The sequence below is a fragment of the Myotis brandtii genome, unplaced genomic scaffold, assembly GCF_000412655.1.
Source record: "Myotis brandtii unplaced genomic scaffold, ASM41265v1 scaffold455, whole genome shotgun sequence".
NCBI classification, from domain to species: domain Eukaryota; kingdom Metazoa; phylum Chordata; class Mammalia; order Chiroptera; family Vespertilionidae; genus Myotis; species Myotis brandtii.
Genome location: NW_005367384.1, coordinates 1,945,451 through 1,962,860, shown reverse-complemented (window position 1 = coordinate 1,962,860; position 17,410 = coordinate 1,945,451). Strand labels below are relative to the sequence as shown.

The window sequence follows — 17,410 nt, the reverse complement described above, 5'->3', positions numbered from 1 at the left end:
GAGGTTAGGGGTGATCAGGCAGGCAGAGTGGTGAGGGGCGATCAGGCAGGCAGGCAGGTGAGGGGTTAGGAGCCAGCAGTCCTGGATTGTGAGAGGGATGTCTCCGATTGGAGAGGGTGCAGGCCAGGCTGAGGGACCCCCACCCCCCTGTGCACTAATTTTGTGCATCAGGCTTCTAGCATATATATCCTGTATAATAAAAGCCTAATATGCTAAGTGTCTTAACTGTTCAACCAGTTGCTATGATGCGCACTGACCACCAGGGGGCAGACACTCGGACCAGTAGGTTAGCTTGCTGCTGGGGTCCAGCCGATCAGGAGTGGGCAAGACAGGCCAGACATGCTCTGGAGCCCTCCCAAGGTCCCTCCCCGGCCCTGATTGTGCACCGGTGGGGTCCCTCGGCCTGGCCTGCGGGGATTGGGCTGAAACCAGCTCTCTGATATCCCCCGAGGGGTCCTGGATTGCGAGAAGGTGCAGGCCAGTCCAAGGGGCCCCACGGGTGCATGAATCCGTGCACCAGGCCTCTAGTATGTGTGTATACACACACACACACACACACACTAACGCTAGAGGCCCAATGCACAAAATTTGTGCAAGGGCTTTGGCCCCAGCCCCCACCCGCGGATGCCATGGCTGCAGCCGGGGGCCTCTGCCGCCTCTGCCTCTGCCACGGCTTTGTCTGGAAGGAAGGACGTCCGGTCTAATTAGCATATTATGCTTTTATTATTATAGATGCTTTAAAAAATGTTGTTCCAGCCAGTAAGTTTTGGGGTAGTTTGTATGCAGTGATAGATAAATAATATATACCACAGATGGCTTGATTAAATCCATTGGCTATAAGGAAAGGCTTGGTTGTGCTGGTGTAGGCTCAGGGTAGCACGTACTCTGTGTGTGCCCCCTCTCTTGTCCCACAGGGTACGTCTATGTGTATGTGGCACAGGGGCTGTGTGTCTGACTGGTGTGCCTATGAGGAGGAAGCTGAAGAGTGCCACTTCCCTTTCCCAGCTACCTGGAGCCACCACAGTACCTCTCTGCCTGGTTAGATGCCCTCCCCTCAAGATTGGGAAGTAAAAATAACATCTCCACCCCTCTGGGAAAAACTTCACCAAAGGAATCTCTGCCCAACTAAACGTTACTTGCTCCCTCAAAGACAGAAACGAAGAACTTTATCCTTGAGAAGGAGAGTGGAAGAATCTAGTCCTGTGGCCAGAGCAGGACTTCAGAGAACAGGGAGGCTTGACTTTTTACTCACTGTCTAAAGCAGTGGTCTCCAAAATGAGCAAGAGAATCCACTGGGATGAGAGAGAAAATACTATTTTATTTAGAAAATTAAGAAATTTAAGCTTTACCAATATCCACTCTACAATCTGACCCTAGGACAGTGATGGCGAACCTATGACACGTGTGTCAGAGGTGACACGCAAACTCATTTTTTTGGTTGATTTTTCTTTGTTAAATGGCATTTAAATATATAAAATAAATATCCAAAATATAAGTCTTTGTTTTAACTATGGTTGCAAGTATCAAAAAATTTCTATATGTGACACGGCACCAGAGTTAAGTTAGGGTTTTTCAAAATGCTGACACACCGAGTTCAAAAGGTTCGCCATCACTGCCCTAGGATCTTCTTAGTCCATGTGGACCAGCCACATGTAAGGTCAACTTTGAAGGAACAGTCTGTGGGTTCAGAGGTGACATGCGAACTCATTTTTTTGGTTGATTTTTCTTTGTTAAATGGCATTTGAATATATAAAGTAAATATCAAAAATATAAATTTTTGTTTTACTATGGTTGCAAATATCAAAAAATTTCTATATGTGACACGGCACCAGAGTTAAGTTAGGGTTTTTCAAAATGCTGACACACCGAGTTCAAAAGGTTCGCCATCACTGCCCTAGGATCTTCTTAGTCCATGTGGACCAGCCACATGTAAGGTCAACTTTGAAGGAACAGTCTGTGGGTGGGCCTGGCACAGAGGGGCAGGCAGTGCCCACCACCCCTTAATCCACTACTAGAGTGTTACGGGTGCTCTTGCAGGTTCAAGCCCTGGTTAAGAGGCTGTGCTGATTATATTATCTACCTACTAATATTAACCTAAATTAGCCCTAGACAAATGCACAAGGGCCTGAACATTGCTCAGAGGAACCACAGTCTGAATACTAATATGCAAGCACAGGAGAAGAGGGCAGAGCTGATTCTGCTCCTGTCCCTACGGTATCAGCCACGTTAATTGTTGCTTTTCCTTTTTCCCCTTGTAATAAAATTTAGCAAGGAGTTAGCAAAAATATTTAAAAGTATAAAGAAGATCATTTGAAATACAGTGAAATTTGCCCTAAGTGTACATTGCACCTCCAGATTTGCTAGTGATGGTATCACCTGCATAAAATATATAAATAAATTATATATGTATGTGTACATAAATATATTCAACTTTTTACCAATAAGGGTACATTAAAAACTAGAAGCCATGGGTCTACAAGATACTGTGACATTTTCTAACTTAATTATCAGAGGCCAGGAGGACCCACCTGATGAGGGATTACAGAGGGTTAAGAAGAGAGAAAAGAAAACAAAATAATTTGAGTTTATTTGTCCTCCACAGAACCTTTTCCCTGAAATAGTCTCCCACCAGGCCCAGCTCCTACAACTGGATAGATAGGAACCTTCCCTCCCTTTACTTCCCCAAGTAACACAAAGCTATTTAAACAGATGCCTAAAGCCAAATCAGAGAGAAAAGCAATGCATGCCCTCCACACATCCCAATTTGTAAGTGTTCTCGCTGCCCCAGGAGAGGCTGTTGGGAGGAGCCTTCAGTTCCGAGAGGAAGGCCCACTGCACGCCTGCAGCATGCCCACTGCCGGTCAGGGGGAAGACACTGGCCCTTTCAGCAAGAAGGGCTTGGCTGCCTCCAGGATGTCCAGTTTGGGGTCCAGTGAGCGACCAAGCCCCTCGAGCACCATGATGGCAAACACAATGGAGGCGAAGTTGCTCTCAAGCTTTACCTGAAAGATAAAATAAGTGGTTCTTCCCAAAGCCCATTGATATATAGAGTTCTGGATAACCATGTAGCTGTCTGCTCTCAGCCTCCTGTACCCGCCCATGTGACTTTTACTGTCTACCTGACCCTCTTTTCCCTACCCCATCATTTTACCCACCATCTCATCTACTCACCCAACCTCCCGTCTACTAGTATTACTAAGGAAAAATCTGGGGGATGTGGTATGTACTTCTCTAGGGGTGTGTGTGTGTGTGTGTGTGTGTGTTCATATGACTTAAAAATAATAAAATTAGTATCTCAGCGATATACCAGAAACTGTAAATCTAAATAAGGATCATTCTTCTGACCAGCCACCTTTCTGACTCTTAATTCTATGTTATGATCCTTGCCAAATGCAGTATTTCACTGTCGGATTGCAGAACCTCAAGAGAAACAATGGGAAAGGCCATCTTCAGACAAGAATCTGCCCTGCCCTGCCCTCAACTCCTTAGACCCTTGGCTGACAGTTTTACTTTGAAGAATAACCCAAGACCACACTCCATCACAAGGAGACAGACAAAGGCCAGGGTGGAGAACTGTGAGGCCATGTCCCTCCAAGGAACAGGGGCAGGAGGCAGAGGCCACAACAGCTGTGCTGGCATCTCTGAACACACCAGGACAAGAGGCACCTCCTCTTGGGCCGGCCCAGCCTCAGGGTGTTACATGCTCAGGAAAGCTGTATAAGTATGACTTAGATGAGTACCACACATCATTCTTGTGCACTGAGGAGGGGAAGGGTGTGACAGCTTTCATTAGACGGTGTTTACATCTGTGAATCCATTTTTCTACAGCTCAGTATCACAGATACTTGGACAGCTTAGCCTAGCTGAGACACAGACCAACATTGTGACAAAGGGAGAACCTGCTGTACCTAGTTAGTACACAGAAGCAGCACTCTTCATGCTAATGAAGTGGTACCAAAAATGTTTTTAAAAAATGAGATCTCATATAAGAGGAATACTTCTCATGACCCTGTGGCCACCCATCAGCTTCCCCAGAGACCTCCCCTCCAGCCTGGCCGGAGCAGAGAGGCTCAGCTCTGCCAGGGGCCTCACCTTGTGAGTCATCAGTAACTTAAAGACATTCGAGAGAAGGCTGGAAACTTGGAGCTGGAAAAGATAGTAAAATTGACTGCAGAGAATGCCGACCTCCCTCCCACACCTCCCCAACTACTCTCCCAGGCCCCTGTCCCATCCTCCCCCAACTCCTCATCCCTCCTATCACACACACACATACCAGTGAGTGCAAAGAGACTCTAACTCCAGAAGGACTGCACATGCACGAGCCCAGCTCCCATCTCGAGTATGAGGAGCCTGAGTTCAAAGGCTCCTTCCAGGAAGAGGCCTGGAGGCCCGGCTCACCCAGTGTGTGTCCACCAACGCACACACACCACATCTGAATAAGGAGGATCAGCAGTGCCTGGGTGCCAGCTGCTGCTCGTTCTGAGCTCTGACTCGATCCTGCTAGTGTAGCCATGAACTTGAGGAAACGCTCAGTTTTGCTAGAACTGAGTGTAAAATACAAATTGAACTCAAGTCTAAATAAAGGATGTGAACATTAGGTATGTCTTCTGGCCACTCAGAGACCGTCATCCCTCCCTTCAAGCTCAGCTGAGCTCGAGATACAGAAGAAGCGGCAGAACAGCTACACCCCAGACAGGCCGGGGTGCGACACTATGTATGTCATGCCCCAGAAGGCACCCTGGGAACCTGGTCAAGGAGCCACTCTTGAGAGTCAGAGATTCCAGTGGGCCTCCTCACACCTGGGAGATGTGGGCAGGTGTTCTTTATCTGCCTTAAAACTCAAACCCCCTCCAGACTTCTCCCCATTAAAAGATCTCCCTTCACTTTGGGGTTTGTTCTCGCCAAGGGCAAGGGCAGTACTCAGGCCCCTGCCCCTCTGTGGCCTGCTCACCTTTTCCAGGGTGATAGTGTTCTTCCTGGCCTGCGTTACTAGTGCGGCCATCTCAGCCTTGAATCGCTCCACGTCCTTGCACTCACTGGCTCGAGCGTGATGCAGGATGAGCTCAGCCACTCTTTGGCCCTGGAAGATACAAAAGAAAAGAAACTTGGTAGAGCTGGGAGGGCACAAAATTAGATGATCTGCCCACACTCCTTCATATCCTAGTTGTTTCCACCTAGTTCTTCTATCTTGCCCTTGGCCACTGCTGACCAACCAGCCTAGCCTCAGAGCCAGAGCCACCAGGACCTGTCACCAGGCTGGACCAGCCACACTGTCTGCATGGGCTCCCTTCTGGGCCCAGCAGAATCCCCTCCTCACCACCCCTGTGCTGCAGCCTTCCCACTCCTCCTCCACCCAGGACACCCTCTGACCGAAGCCTCCATGGTCTCCCCAAACACCCACCTACCCTGGTAGTCACTGCCAATGCCTTTCATCTCCCTCCTCAGGCTGTGACCTTCTTCGTCCACCCAAGCCTGTGCAGGGGAACATGCCCCACCCTACCTGCCACCGTGGCCCAGGCTCAAGCCTCTGCCCCCTCAGAAGCCTCCTAAGCAGGAGCTAGCCTTCCTAGTGCCCACTGCACGCTTGTTGAAGAAGGAGAAACTGCCACGACTACACGACGGCATTTGGGAAGGAGGCATTTCTTCCCATCCCAAACCATGAGCTGCTTGGAACTGGCCTCAGTCACGGGCACCAGCACCTTCTCACTGAAGACCAGAGATGCTTCTGTTAGGAGCACCCATGGCAAAGACGGCATTTACAAGGAAAATGAAGGCTAAAGAGCCCTAAAGTTCTCAAGAGCTTCAAGGATTTGGGCCCAACTCCCAAGGGCCCAGTAGGTCTCACCTGCCCCATTGCCACGGCCATGAAGACTGCATGGAAGTTCCTCAGATCAGCAGCCCGCAGCTCAGCCACAATACCAGCATCCAGGAGCACCAGGCGCAGTGGGCACCGGGCAGGCGTCATGGACACCACCAGTGTGTCACAAACATCCGCCTGCTGCAGCTGTGCCTCTTGGCTCTTGGAAAGACCATCGGCACCCTGGACCAGGATGTTCCCAGGGTGAAGGTCCGCATGGACAAAGTTGTCCACAAATATCTGGAAAGAGATCAGCACTATTCAAGGCTAAATCAACCCTCACCACCCCATCACCACCAGGAAAAAGCTTCCAGGGTGATGGTATGTTCCTAGTGTACAGAGAAGTGTACATTTGATAAATTAATTCATTGTCTGATGACATCAGTTCAGAATTTGTACAGGGACAGGACAGGTTGATGTTTTCAAAAGAAAAGTTATTTTCAAAGTCAAGAGCATTAAAAAATATTATAGGAAACATGAAATGTTGCAGGTTCAATCCCTGGTGGGAGTGGGTAACCAATCAATGTTTCTCTCATACATCAATGTTTCTCTTCCCCCCCTCTTTTCTCTCCATTCCTCCTTCTCTCCCCGCTCTCTTCCCCTTTCTCTAAAATCAGTAAAAAAGCCCTAGCTAGTTTGGCTCAGTGGATAGAGCGTCGGCCTGTGGACTGGACGGTCCTGGGTTCCATTCCAGTCAAGGGCACATGCCCCGGTTTCAGGCTTGATCCCCACTAGGGGGCGTGCGGGAGGCAGCCGATTAATGATTCTCTATCATCATTGATGTTTCTATCTCTCTCTCCCTCTCCCTTACTCTCTGAAATCAACAACAAAAATTTTTTTTTAGCCCTAACTGGTTTGGCTCAGTGGATAGAGCGTCAGCCTACAGACTGAAGGGTCCCGGGTTTGATTCCGGTCAAGGGCATGTACCTTGGTTGCAGGTACATCCCCAGCACACCGCAGGAGGTAGCTGATTGATGAGTCTCTTTTGCAAGTTTTCAAAAGAGCCCTATGTATGCTTAGCAGATATCTCGAAGGAAGCCTGTAGCCTTGAGTACAGATAACTAAAAGACACCTGGTATGAGAGCATGGGAGTATCAGCCCCTTACATTAGATGACTAGCCTGCATGGTCAGACAACGAAGCTTATCTTCCCTATTATTTAAGCAAGCATGAAGCATGTGTTTACAGAAGCTAAAAAGCAGTTAATTCACAGAACAAGGGACCATCTAAAAATAGCAGAGAATTTCAAACAGCAGTTTTACAAAATAGAGATTACTATGCTTCATTATGTCAAATTAAAATTTTATGCAGGCAAATTACCACCTGTGATATTTACATAAGATCAACAACAAGTATATATTTACATAAGAAAATAATAACAAGGAGATAAAGTAAAGAATCAACTTTTATTGTTAACAGCTGAAATTTGAAGACATCTCAAAACAAGTATTTTGGCCACATTCATATTGTATTGGTATTATGTCCATGGACAAATATAATACACTTATTAGTAGAAAAAAATGTTTTTCTACCCTTTATACTCTCGTTGAAATTTATTTCTAACAATACAGTACAGGATAGAGACCAAGATGGCGGCATAGGTAAACACCGGAGACTGCTGCCGCAAACAACCACTTCAAAAATACAACTAAAAGACGGAACGGACATCACCCAGAACCACAGGAAGGCTGGCTGAGGAGAGACTCTTCAACTAGAAGGAAAAATAACAGCACACCGAGGCTCAGAGGAGGCGCAGTGTGGAAAATACTCAGGTGCGGAGGTGCGCGCGCAAAGGGGGCTGGTGGCTGAGAGCGCGGTTGTCGTTTTCGGTCAGGGGGGAGTCTCAGACTCTGAGCTCCAGATCTGGGCGAGTCTCTAGGGACTCAGACTCAAATGGGAGAAGCGGGATTGTCTGGCATCAGTTGGAACGTGAGGGCAGCTTTCTCTCCGAGGTTTGCAGCGGTTCCTGGGGTTCTGAGAAGCAGAGCCTCTGGGAACGGGACTGAGAGGGGCCATAACCGCTCCCTCCGCCCGCCCTGTTGAGCCCGCCCCGCCCAAGCCCTGCGCAGAGCCATTTGCCAGATCGCCTCAGGCAAAGGCTAGATTAGCACCTCCCCAGAGGACAGAAGTTTTCCGCGGCAGACACAGCTGATTCACACAGCCAGTCGGCCTGGTGGTCAAATCCCTCTAGTATTAACTACAACAATCAAGGCTCAACTAGAACAAGACTGCGCACAAAGACCACTAGGGGGTGCACCAAGAAAGCATAAAAAATGCGGAGACAAAAAAACATGACAGAAATGGAGGATATAGAGCTAAAAAACGCAATTTTGAGGGCTTGCAATAAACTTTTGGAGAGCTTCACGAAAACTAATGAGACCCTCGATGCTATGATAAAGAAACTAGAAATTAAGCATACATGCTCTGAAATAAAGAATATTACACCCAATAGCAGACCAGAGGAGCGCAAGAATCAAGTCAAAGATTTGAAATGCGAAGAAGCAAAAAACACCCAACCGGAAAAGCAAAATGAAAAAAGAATCCGAAAATACTAAGATAGTGTAAGGAGCCTCTGGGACAGCTTCAAGCGTACCAACATCCGAATTATAGGGGTGCCAGAAGAAGAGAGAGGGCAAGATATTGAAAACCTATTTGAAGAAATAATGACAGAAAACTTCCCCTACTTGGTGAAAGAAATAGACTTCCAAGTCCAGGAAGCGCAGAGAACCCCAAACAAAAGGAATCCAAAGAGGACCACACCAAGACACATCATAATTAAAATGCCAAGAGCAAAAGACAAAGAGAGAATCTTAAAAGCAGCAAGAGAAAAAAAGTCAGTTACCTATAAGGGAGTACCCATACGACTGTCAGCTGATTTCTCAACAGAAACTTTGCAGGCCAGAAGGGAGTGGCAAGAAATATTCAAAGTGATGAATAGCAAGAACCTACAACCAAGATTACTTTATCCAGCAAAGCTATCATTCAGAATTGAAGGTCAGATAAAGAGCTTCACAGATAAGGAAAAGCTAAAGGAGTTCATCACCACCAAACCAGTATTATATGAAATGCTGAAAGGTATCCTTTAAGAAGAGGAAGAAGAAGAAAAAGGTAAAGATACAAATTATGAACAACAAATACACATCTATCAACAAGTGAATCTAAAAATCAAGTGAATAAATAATCTGATGAACAGAATAAACTGGTGATTATAATAGAAAAAAAATAACTAATTATTGTACATATTGTTCATGGGTTCACTGAGCATCGACCCATGAACAAGAGGTCACCAGATCAATTCCCTGTCAAGCCACATGCCTGTGTTGCCAGCTTGATCCCCAGTAGTGGGCACACAGGAGGCAGCCAATTGATGTTTCTCTCTCTCATTGATGTTTCTGTCTCTCTATCCCTCTCCTTCCTCTCTCTCTCTAATATCAATAAAAACATTTTTTAAAGTAAAAAAAAAAATCAGTTAAAAAAAACCCACAAAAACATATCCTTGGGTGAGGATTAAAAAAATAAAATTATCTACTCATTGTTTAAAGATTTTCCCCAAACCTCTCTGCTCTTAAAATTCATGGAACTAGCCGGTTTGGCTCAGTTGATAGAGCATTAGTCTGTGGGCCAAAAGGTCTAGGGTTTGATTCCAGTCAAGGTCAAAGGCAGGTACTAGTAACTTGGTTGCAGGCTCCTCCCCGGCCGAGCCCTGGGTCGGCTCCTGCAGGAGACATCCAATTGATGTGTTTCTCTCACATCGATGTTTCTCTCTGTCTTTCCCTCTCTCTTCCACTCTCCCTAAAAATCAATGGAAAAATATCCTCGGGTGAGGATTAACAAACAAAAAAAATTTTTTCATGGAACTTCCTTTCTTTCAAATATTTCATAACTCAGGCTTCCCCTCCATTACCTCCATTTGTCCACACAGTGACATGTAACAGCAATACTAACCACCACCTACTGGCAGAGAATCAAGTAGACAAGGAGAAATGGCTTTGAAACTACTAAGCAGGAAAGAAAGCCCCAGGAACTATGATAGACAGAAAGTCAGGTGTGACTTTGGGGAACAAAAATCTGCCTCCCATGAAAGAGAAACCACTAGCAATCCTAGAGGGGAAAAAGGAGAGCCCAGTGCAGAGGCACAGAGCAGCTGCTTCAGAGGGGCTCTCAGCGGACTCCTCCTGGATGCAGGCCACAGTGACCCTCTTAGTCCAGACCCTGGCTTTACTTGACATAGGGAGGCTGCTACCTGGTGAAAATCCTGGGACCCTGACCCAAGCCTAGCACCTTGCTGTCAGCTCATCCCCTCAGGGCCTATGCCCCTATCCTTGACCCCAGGAGCTGGAAGCCCCCATAATCTCCCCACTCCTGGGCACTGCTTATTGCTGCTTCTACCCTGGCTACTCCCCACTGCACCCTCCCCTCTACCCAAATGCCCCTTGGAGCCTCTGTCAACTGAGCTTCCACTGCACTAAGTGGAAATCTGGCTCTCCCACAACAACCTCTCTTCTCCAGGAGCCCCTTGGGTGGGGGCTGCTGACCTGGAGCTGAGGGTGGAGTCAGGGCTCCCAGCCCTGAGCCCTCTCTGCAGGAGCGCTTAAGCTTCCACCATGCTGTCAGCTTGCACCCACTACCATCCTGCTCGCCTCGGCCCCTCCATCTCGGTCATATCAGTTCTTTCCTCCCACTCTCGGACCACATACCTGGTTCCTTCTTATCCCAACTCTGCACCCTCTAGACCTGGGCACTCGTCCTGCTTATCTAGCCTAGACCCTGCCATCCATCCCTCAAACACTCTGTGCCAACCACCAGGAAGACCTCAGACCCTCAACAAGTATCTGTATCTTCTTTCTTTGCTCCTGCATGTGAGCTGCTAGCAATGCTGGGTTGCCACAATTACTAATGATGCTGATAACTAACATTGCTTAGGGTTCACTGTGTCCCTTTCTGAGTGTCAACTCATTTAAACATTATCAGGCCATCCCCTCATAGGTGACACCTAGGCTTCCCTCACATGCCAGCTGATCTGAAGCCACTTCCTGAATAAATCCCTGGGCTAGGTCAGGCCCCTCTTAAATGGCCCCTTGGTGCCTGTACCTACCCTGTATATAATTTACTTATTCATGGACAGTCTTCCCACTAAACAGTAGTTCTGTGAACATTGTAATCCTGTCTCTTTTGCTCACTACTGTAAAGCCAGCACTGTCTAACACATAGCAAATGCTCAATACATACTTGCTGAATGAATGAAGTAGATGTAATATACGATGTTGTCTTAGGCTGTTTGTAGGCAACTAGGACTGGGCCTGGGTCTTGTTCCCCACCCTTCCCATAGCACCTTGCACGGCGACAGAGCGCAAGCCACTGAGAAAGTGCTTAACAAAGCTATAGAATGAATGGCTATCTTGGTAGGCTCAGCTGTTTTTAAAGCAGACTCTACACTGGGCTTGCCCTCCACCCAGTGTAGCTGAACAGTGTCCCCACCATTTCCCACATGCAATTGGGCCACATGCTGGGCCTGAGCACCCTCTCCAAGCCCATGAGCTCACCATCTTCAGGAGCATGTCGATCCCCAGCCGAGCAATCTTCCTCTTCAAGTCCACGGGAATCCCTGCCTGCTGGTAACTGGACACGGGCACACTCTCCTTTAAGAAGATCAGGGAGGGAACAACTTTACCCTGGACAGCTCTGCTCCTCATCCCCACGGCACACATGCTGTTGCCTTCCCGTCGGTTAGGAAGTGACCCAAAGAGTTTTTCCTTTCTTAGAGCCGCTATGAGTCTGTCCCTCACAAGCTGATTTTAACCTATTTACATTTCCCTTCCATAATACTTCTCAAAGGAAAACAAGACCCATAGATTTATTAGAGAGGAAACCCATTGACTTTGCCACCCACAGGTAAGGATGTCGCAATGTGGGGGGAAGAGACAGGAACAGGCCCCAGAGAGCTAGTTTCTAGTCAAGAACCAGCCAATAGAGACATGAATGAATTCTGTGACCTTGAGCAAGAAAACAAGGGCAAAAGGGGAAAAGAGAAGAAAGGGGAGCTAATAAATAATCATTTCATATAGCTTAGTTATTTGTCAGAGCAGCCCACTAAGATAGAATTTGTTATCCCTAATTAATAAATAAAAGAACTAAAGCCCAGAGAGGTTAAGTAACTTGCTCAAGGCTACACAGCTAGTAACTTTGGAAGGTGGCATTACTTCCCTGCATCTCATATTACCATCTTTACAAAGGAGGCTGGAGCAGGAGACAGCTAAGGCCAGTGACATGACACAAACATTTATTGAGCACTTTATCTGTGCAAACTCTAGCTGAGGGCATTTTGCATTGTGTGTCACTGACTCCTGAGAGAACCCCATGAGGCAGGAAGAGTGGCCTGCTGTCATACATGAAGAAACTGAAGTCATTCAACAAATAAAGCGGCAGAGCAGATTTTCAAATCCAGAAGGTCTGAGTCTACACCAAGGTTCTCAGCCAGCTCACTATGCTACTGCCCACCTCGGATCACATCTGAAGTCCTCGCACATGTAATCACATGCTCTCTCGCGGCTTTTGTCTTTGCAGACTAAAACCACCAAGTGGAGCAGAGACAGCCCAGCTGTGAGTGAAAGGCCCAGCCAGGTAAGTTCTGATTCTTACTTCATATGTTTCCACCAAAACATCCCTGGTGACAAAGGGATGCAGAGGAGTGGGGAATCTGACAGACTTCACGTTCAGGAAGTTGCACTGGAAGTGCTCGAGATTCCGAGCTTCGTAGCGCAGGTCGATCTACAGGGAAGTGAAGAGAAAAGATGAAGGGGTAGTCGGGGCACAGGGATAGCAACATCTGAACTGCCAAAGAGCTAGCAAGTCACAGAGTTACCTGCTTCTCCTGCACAGACAGCTCCCCAGGAGACATGGGAGGAGGCATCCTGTGACTAAAGGCCTCCCCGCAAACCCCCAACCCTCTCTTGAACTCCTCTAAGCTACAGACAACAGACAACATTGCATTGCCTGGGCTTCCCTGCTTCTCCGCTCTTCCTGCTCTGCCCACCCACTTCACACCAGCCAATGGACCCCTTCCCCACCTCCCAGGGGTTCAGCTTTGTGGCCTCTCCACACCACTGCCGCCCAAGCCAACACTAGCCCCTGCCCCCAGCCCCCGGCCAACACTCTAACCACTTAGCACACTGGCCAGGACCCCAGCTCTTTCCCTTGATTAAGACTCACTTCCACCCACTGCACTGACACTGCTCTTCCCAACTCACCAAGCGTTTTGCTTGCCAGAGTCAAAGGCCCAGTCCTATTTTTATCCTAATTAACTCTAAGACCTCATTCTTCCTGAACCAGTTTTCACTATCCCAGCTTCCACCCCTGCCTCTCAACTGCCCTATCTGGGTCTGGGCTTCTGGCCATTCCTCCTCAAGTGCCCCAGAGATGCTGGTATCTCTCAGCTCCTGACCTTCACCAGCTTTTTCTCTTCCTCTCCATCCCCTCACATCCTCAGCTAGTACCTCTTGATGACAGAACCTTGACCTCCATCCAGTCCCCTTCTACCAGTCTCTGGACTTATATTCAAGTCCATCTGGACATTGCCCTGTGGAAGGCCACAGGGACCCTTGAACTCAGTGTCTACACAGAATTTACTTGCATACACACCCACATGTATCCAGTCACCTGAGAGTCACTGCAGATTACTCCTTCTCTTACCCTCCACACCCATCAGTGCTCAGTGCCATCAACTCTACAGCCCTAACCACTCTCGGATCTATTCTCCCTTTCCACCCCACTGCCACCCCCATGGTGACTCACAAGAAGTCACCTGAACCCCAACAGAGGCATCTGAGTTGGACTTCCTGACCCCTCATCTTCCCTCCCCTCATCTTTCCTCTCCATCTGCTGGTGTCCCCTGCTACGTGCAGAATGAAGTCTAAATTCTTTAGGATGACATCCAAGGGGGGGTCATGGGTTGGCCCCTACTTCTCTCTTCAGGTCTATCTCTTGTGCCTCCCCCTTCCTCTACTTCCCAAAATTCTAGCTTCACCCAATCTGTTTGGTGCTGAACACCCCAGCCTGCTGATTTATCCCCATCTTTTGCTTTCCTTATTCCCTCTGATCGGAACGTTTTCCCCCCCATTTGGTCCAACTGTAAATACCCCACACCTTTCAAGACCCAACTTGAGCCAAGGGAGCCTTGACCCTCAAGATGGAATGACTACTTCCTCTCTTGAGCCCCAACTGAACCCAACTGAACCTGTGGAGACTCCTACTGTAACTCTGATCAAACTCTATTTGCAAGTATTTATAGGTCAGCCCCCTCTGCCTACAATATATTCCTATGGACAAGAAAAGCTCACTTGTTTTCTTAGTTCATCAGCTTCTCGTTATATCCAAGGACCTAAATGAAGACTTGGCACATTGCTTCTGAAAGTCTGCCAATTTCTGCACTACCAATAGGGAGCCAGGGCAGATGCCTACTTGGAACCTTGATGGCCCCCAAAGTGTATTTACCAAGTCTGGCTACTTAAAAAGGTGTCCCAAAGTCCTGAACAGGGAGGAGGTCCTTGTCTACTCAAAAGCCCTGGAAACAAAGCAAAACAAGGCACTGTGACTTAACCTAATTCTTCTTATCACCCTAGAGTTCAGCCATTGATTGTGGCACTTAGAGATAATGTTGTATATTCCACCAGGATGATTTCACTTTCCTCCCAGGCACTAAGGAAGACTGTGTTTCCTAAGCAACCTTGCAGGGCCTGTGTAATTAAAGCTGACCTTTAGACTAGGGAGAAATGATGTTCATCACTTCCAGGCCTGGCCACAAAATCTCTCACATGGTCCTCCATGGTTTTTTCCCAATTCCACACTGACCCTACATGACACATGTTGTAGATGGCAGTGCCAAACTTGGGAGGAAACTGGGTCCCTGAATAACTGTGGTGTAGAGCTTCCTCCCTCTCTCCTTCAGTTCACCTGCATGGAACTTTGATATAAGCAATAACCTTGTTGCATTAAGCTACTGAGACTTGGGTGTTCTTTGTTATATCAACTAGTGTTACCTACCCTGACTAACATACCATACTAGATGTGACCTACTGGGAAATTACTCATTCATCCAGCATTTACTAAACAGCTGCTAATGGTAAGAACTCTCTTAGATGCTATTTATAACCAAGGGAAGGGAAATTCACCTGTTGGACCATGAGCTTCTCAAATTCCTCCACTATCTCAGGCAAGCTAAGCCACTTGATTCCTGGCAAAAGTGCAAGGACTTGGCTGCCCATCTTCATCAGCAGCAGGTCCATTCTCACCTGAGAGAGCAGGCCAGGGTGCAATACCTGCCAGAAAGAGGAACAGTGAGACAGAGGAGGGATCAGGAAGGCATGTTCATTTAGCCAGGGCTGGGTCGTACCATCAAAGGAGAACCAGCTGGCTTCTCATCAGAGCAAAGAGGAAGTAGTCCCAACACCCAAGATGCTCTTGCCTCCCTCACTCCTGTGTGCCTTCCCTGAGGAGATGCTGAAGGCAGCTCCTCTGCACTGCACTTAGCTTTCCTGGGAAGAATAGGGGGGCGTTTTTCTTCCTAAATATATTAAGTTTAGATCAGTGGCTCTCAAAGAGTGCAAACAAGTCACCACAGGGTGCTTGGTGAAAATGTGGGAGAGTTTTTCCCAAGGAGGTAAAAGAGATCATCAGGGATACCTGCTACTCATGTCTGCCAGATACCCTGGGTAGTGCTGAATGGGAGTGGAAAAGTGTGGAGACAAGAAATAATGGAGCCCAGGCAGAGAAGGCAGAAAATGAAGCGAGAAGAAAGGCACTTCTATAAAAATGAACACTGCCATCTTGGGCTCGTGTTCAACCTAGTCTGTCTCCAATTTATCCTGACCCCAGAGTAGTAGATCAGCTAGATCAGCGGTTCTCAACCTGTGAGTCGCGACCCCTTTGGCAGTCGAACGACCCTTCCACAGGGGTCGCCTAAGACCATCCTGCATATCAGATATTTACATTACGATTCATAACAGTAGCAACATTGCAGTTATGAAGTAGCAACGAAAATAATTTTATATTTGGGTCACAACATGAGGTACTCTATTTAAAGGGCCAGAAGGTTGAGAACCACTGAGCTAGATGGTGGTTTCTCCACCTGCAGAGGCAGCGAACTCCAAACCCACTTCCTTTTTCTTTTATGAGACTATCACACCACCACCTCTCCCTCAAAGCCAAGAAACAAAACAGTTTGCACATCATACACACTCAGATAATAGCCAAGCTAATGGAAGTCAATGCAAGGCAATGTGGGGTGATTGGCAAAAGAGGGGTTCCTGATCTAGGACAGCTCCCTGGGATTAGTGAGATTTTAGAGATGGGAAGGGCCCGCTGAAGACATCAGAGCACTTACTTTCACTGCCACCGGGATGAGGTGATGTGGTTCAGGTAGGTGGGCAGGTGCCGAAGCCTGAGACACAACTGCGTCTGATCCAACCAGGTCAGCTTGAGGGAGAAGCAGCTTTTCTAGAAACGACTGGTCAGCAAGACTTCCTTGAGATCCCCACTCCTTCTCCAGGTGTCCAAAGAGCTCTCCCAGCCCCCCACGGGCATCTGAACAAGGCCGAAGCCTGGAGGCCTTGGCAAGTCTCTGGATGCTGTCATTCTCCAGGAAGGCAGGATTGGCACGTGCTTTGTACACTTGGGCCACGCAGCCTGAGCCCACAGGTTCCTGCTTCTCAAAGCACAGGACCTTCCCCCAGTCCTCCCCAAAGGCCTGCTGCAGGATGTGCTCAGTGTGGATCCAAGGGTGTGGGGTCACCCGGACATGCAGCTTGGAGAACTGGGCACAGAAAGCCTCTGAGAAAAGGTCTCGCCGGGTGCTGGCCCACTGGCCCAGTTTGATATACGTTGGGCCTGAGGTCTCGGTGGCTTTCAGAAGCAGGTGGAGCCAGAGGCTGGAGATGCTGGGAGCCAGGTAGGTGAGAGGGTAGAGTAGAAGGAGGGGGAAGAATTTCACCAAGAGAGCCCCAGCCCGGAGCCCAATCCGGAGGTACAGAAGGAGGCAGCCGAGCCGCCCCTCGTGGGGGACTCTTTCCAGGGGCCCATTTTCAGCCAGTTCACCCCAGCTGGCCCTTCGCTGACACAAGGGCTCAGGGACCCCGTCACCAATGTCCCCACAGACTGAGACGAATTTGGGCAAAGTGCCAAGCAGAAGCCAACACAGTCTGGAATTTCGTCCAGAGGGTCTTAAAAGACTGAGTTCCTTTCTGAGCTCAAAACCCCGGAGGTGTGACAAGCAGACCCGGACAGAGAAGCGCCAGGGAGTCACCATCCTCTCCGGGAGTTCCACCGCAGAGGCTGCCTGCCCTCCACGTAAAGGGCACCTACCTATGTGCACCAGGCTGACAGGAGTCAGGACCACAGCTGAGAATTGCACTGAAATGTGGGGCAGCCGCCAGATCTCACGAAGCTCATGTGCAGTCTAAACCCAGCCCTGCTCCTAATCCGGCCGGGGCTGGCCCGCACCACCCCTGAGGCCGCCCAGCGCTCTGGGCCTTAGCCGCAGGTGGGGACGGCACATCTGTCC

The 17,410-nt window shown here is 48.4% G+C and overlaps 2 protein-coding genes across 6 annotated transcripts in view; one reads left to right on the top strand and one right to left on the bottom strand.

Annotated features, from left to right (window-relative positions):
* Positions 1–17,410, top strand: part of DENND2A (DENN/MADD domain containing 2A) — a 136,018-nt gene that overhangs the window by 5,625 nt on the left and 112,983 nt on the right. For all 4 annotated transcript variants that reach the window (XM_005875013.2, XM_005875010.2, XM_005875011.2 and 1 more), the window contains exon 3: positions 12,421–12,477. The gene's annotated coding sequence lies outside the window, so the exon portion shown is untranslated. The remainder of the gene's footprint in view (positions 1–12,420; positions 12,478–17,410) is intronic.
* On the bottom strand, positions 2,566–17,404 carry ADCK2 (aarF domain containing kinase 2). Of its 2 annotated transcripts, XM_005875007.2 has the most exons (8): positions 16,235–17,404; positions 15,024–15,170; positions 12,496–12,624; positions 11,400–11,495; positions 5,846–6,097; positions 4,952–5,080; positions 4,093–4,146; positions 2,566–3,002 (listed from the first exon to the last, which is right to left on the bottom strand). In XM_005875007.2, exons 1-8 carry the CDS (start codon positions 17,153–17,155, stop codon positions 2,862–2,864), a joined length of 1,869 nt encoding a protein of 622 aa, XP_005875069.1. In that variant the 5' UTR covers positions 17,156–17,404; the 3' UTR covers positions 2,566–2,861. The 2 variants fall into 2 exon arrangements, with proteins under 2 accessions (XP_005875069.1, XP_014402218.1); XM_014546732.1 differs by lacking the exon at positions 11,400–11,495.

Coding starts and splice junctions, on each gene's coding strand:
- ADCK2 (XM_005875007.2), bottom strand. CDS start 17,155: ATGGTGACTCCCTGGCGCTTCTCTGTCCGGGTCTGCTTGTCACACCTC. Junction 15,171..16,234: donor TCATCCCGGTGGCAGTGAAA/GTAAGTGCTCTG, acceptor TCTTTCTGGCAG/GTATTGCACCCTGGCCTGCT. Junction 5,081..5,845: donor TGGCCGTGGCAATGGGGCAG/GTGAGACCTACT, acceptor TGTATCTTCCAG/GGCCAAAGAGTGGCTGAGCT.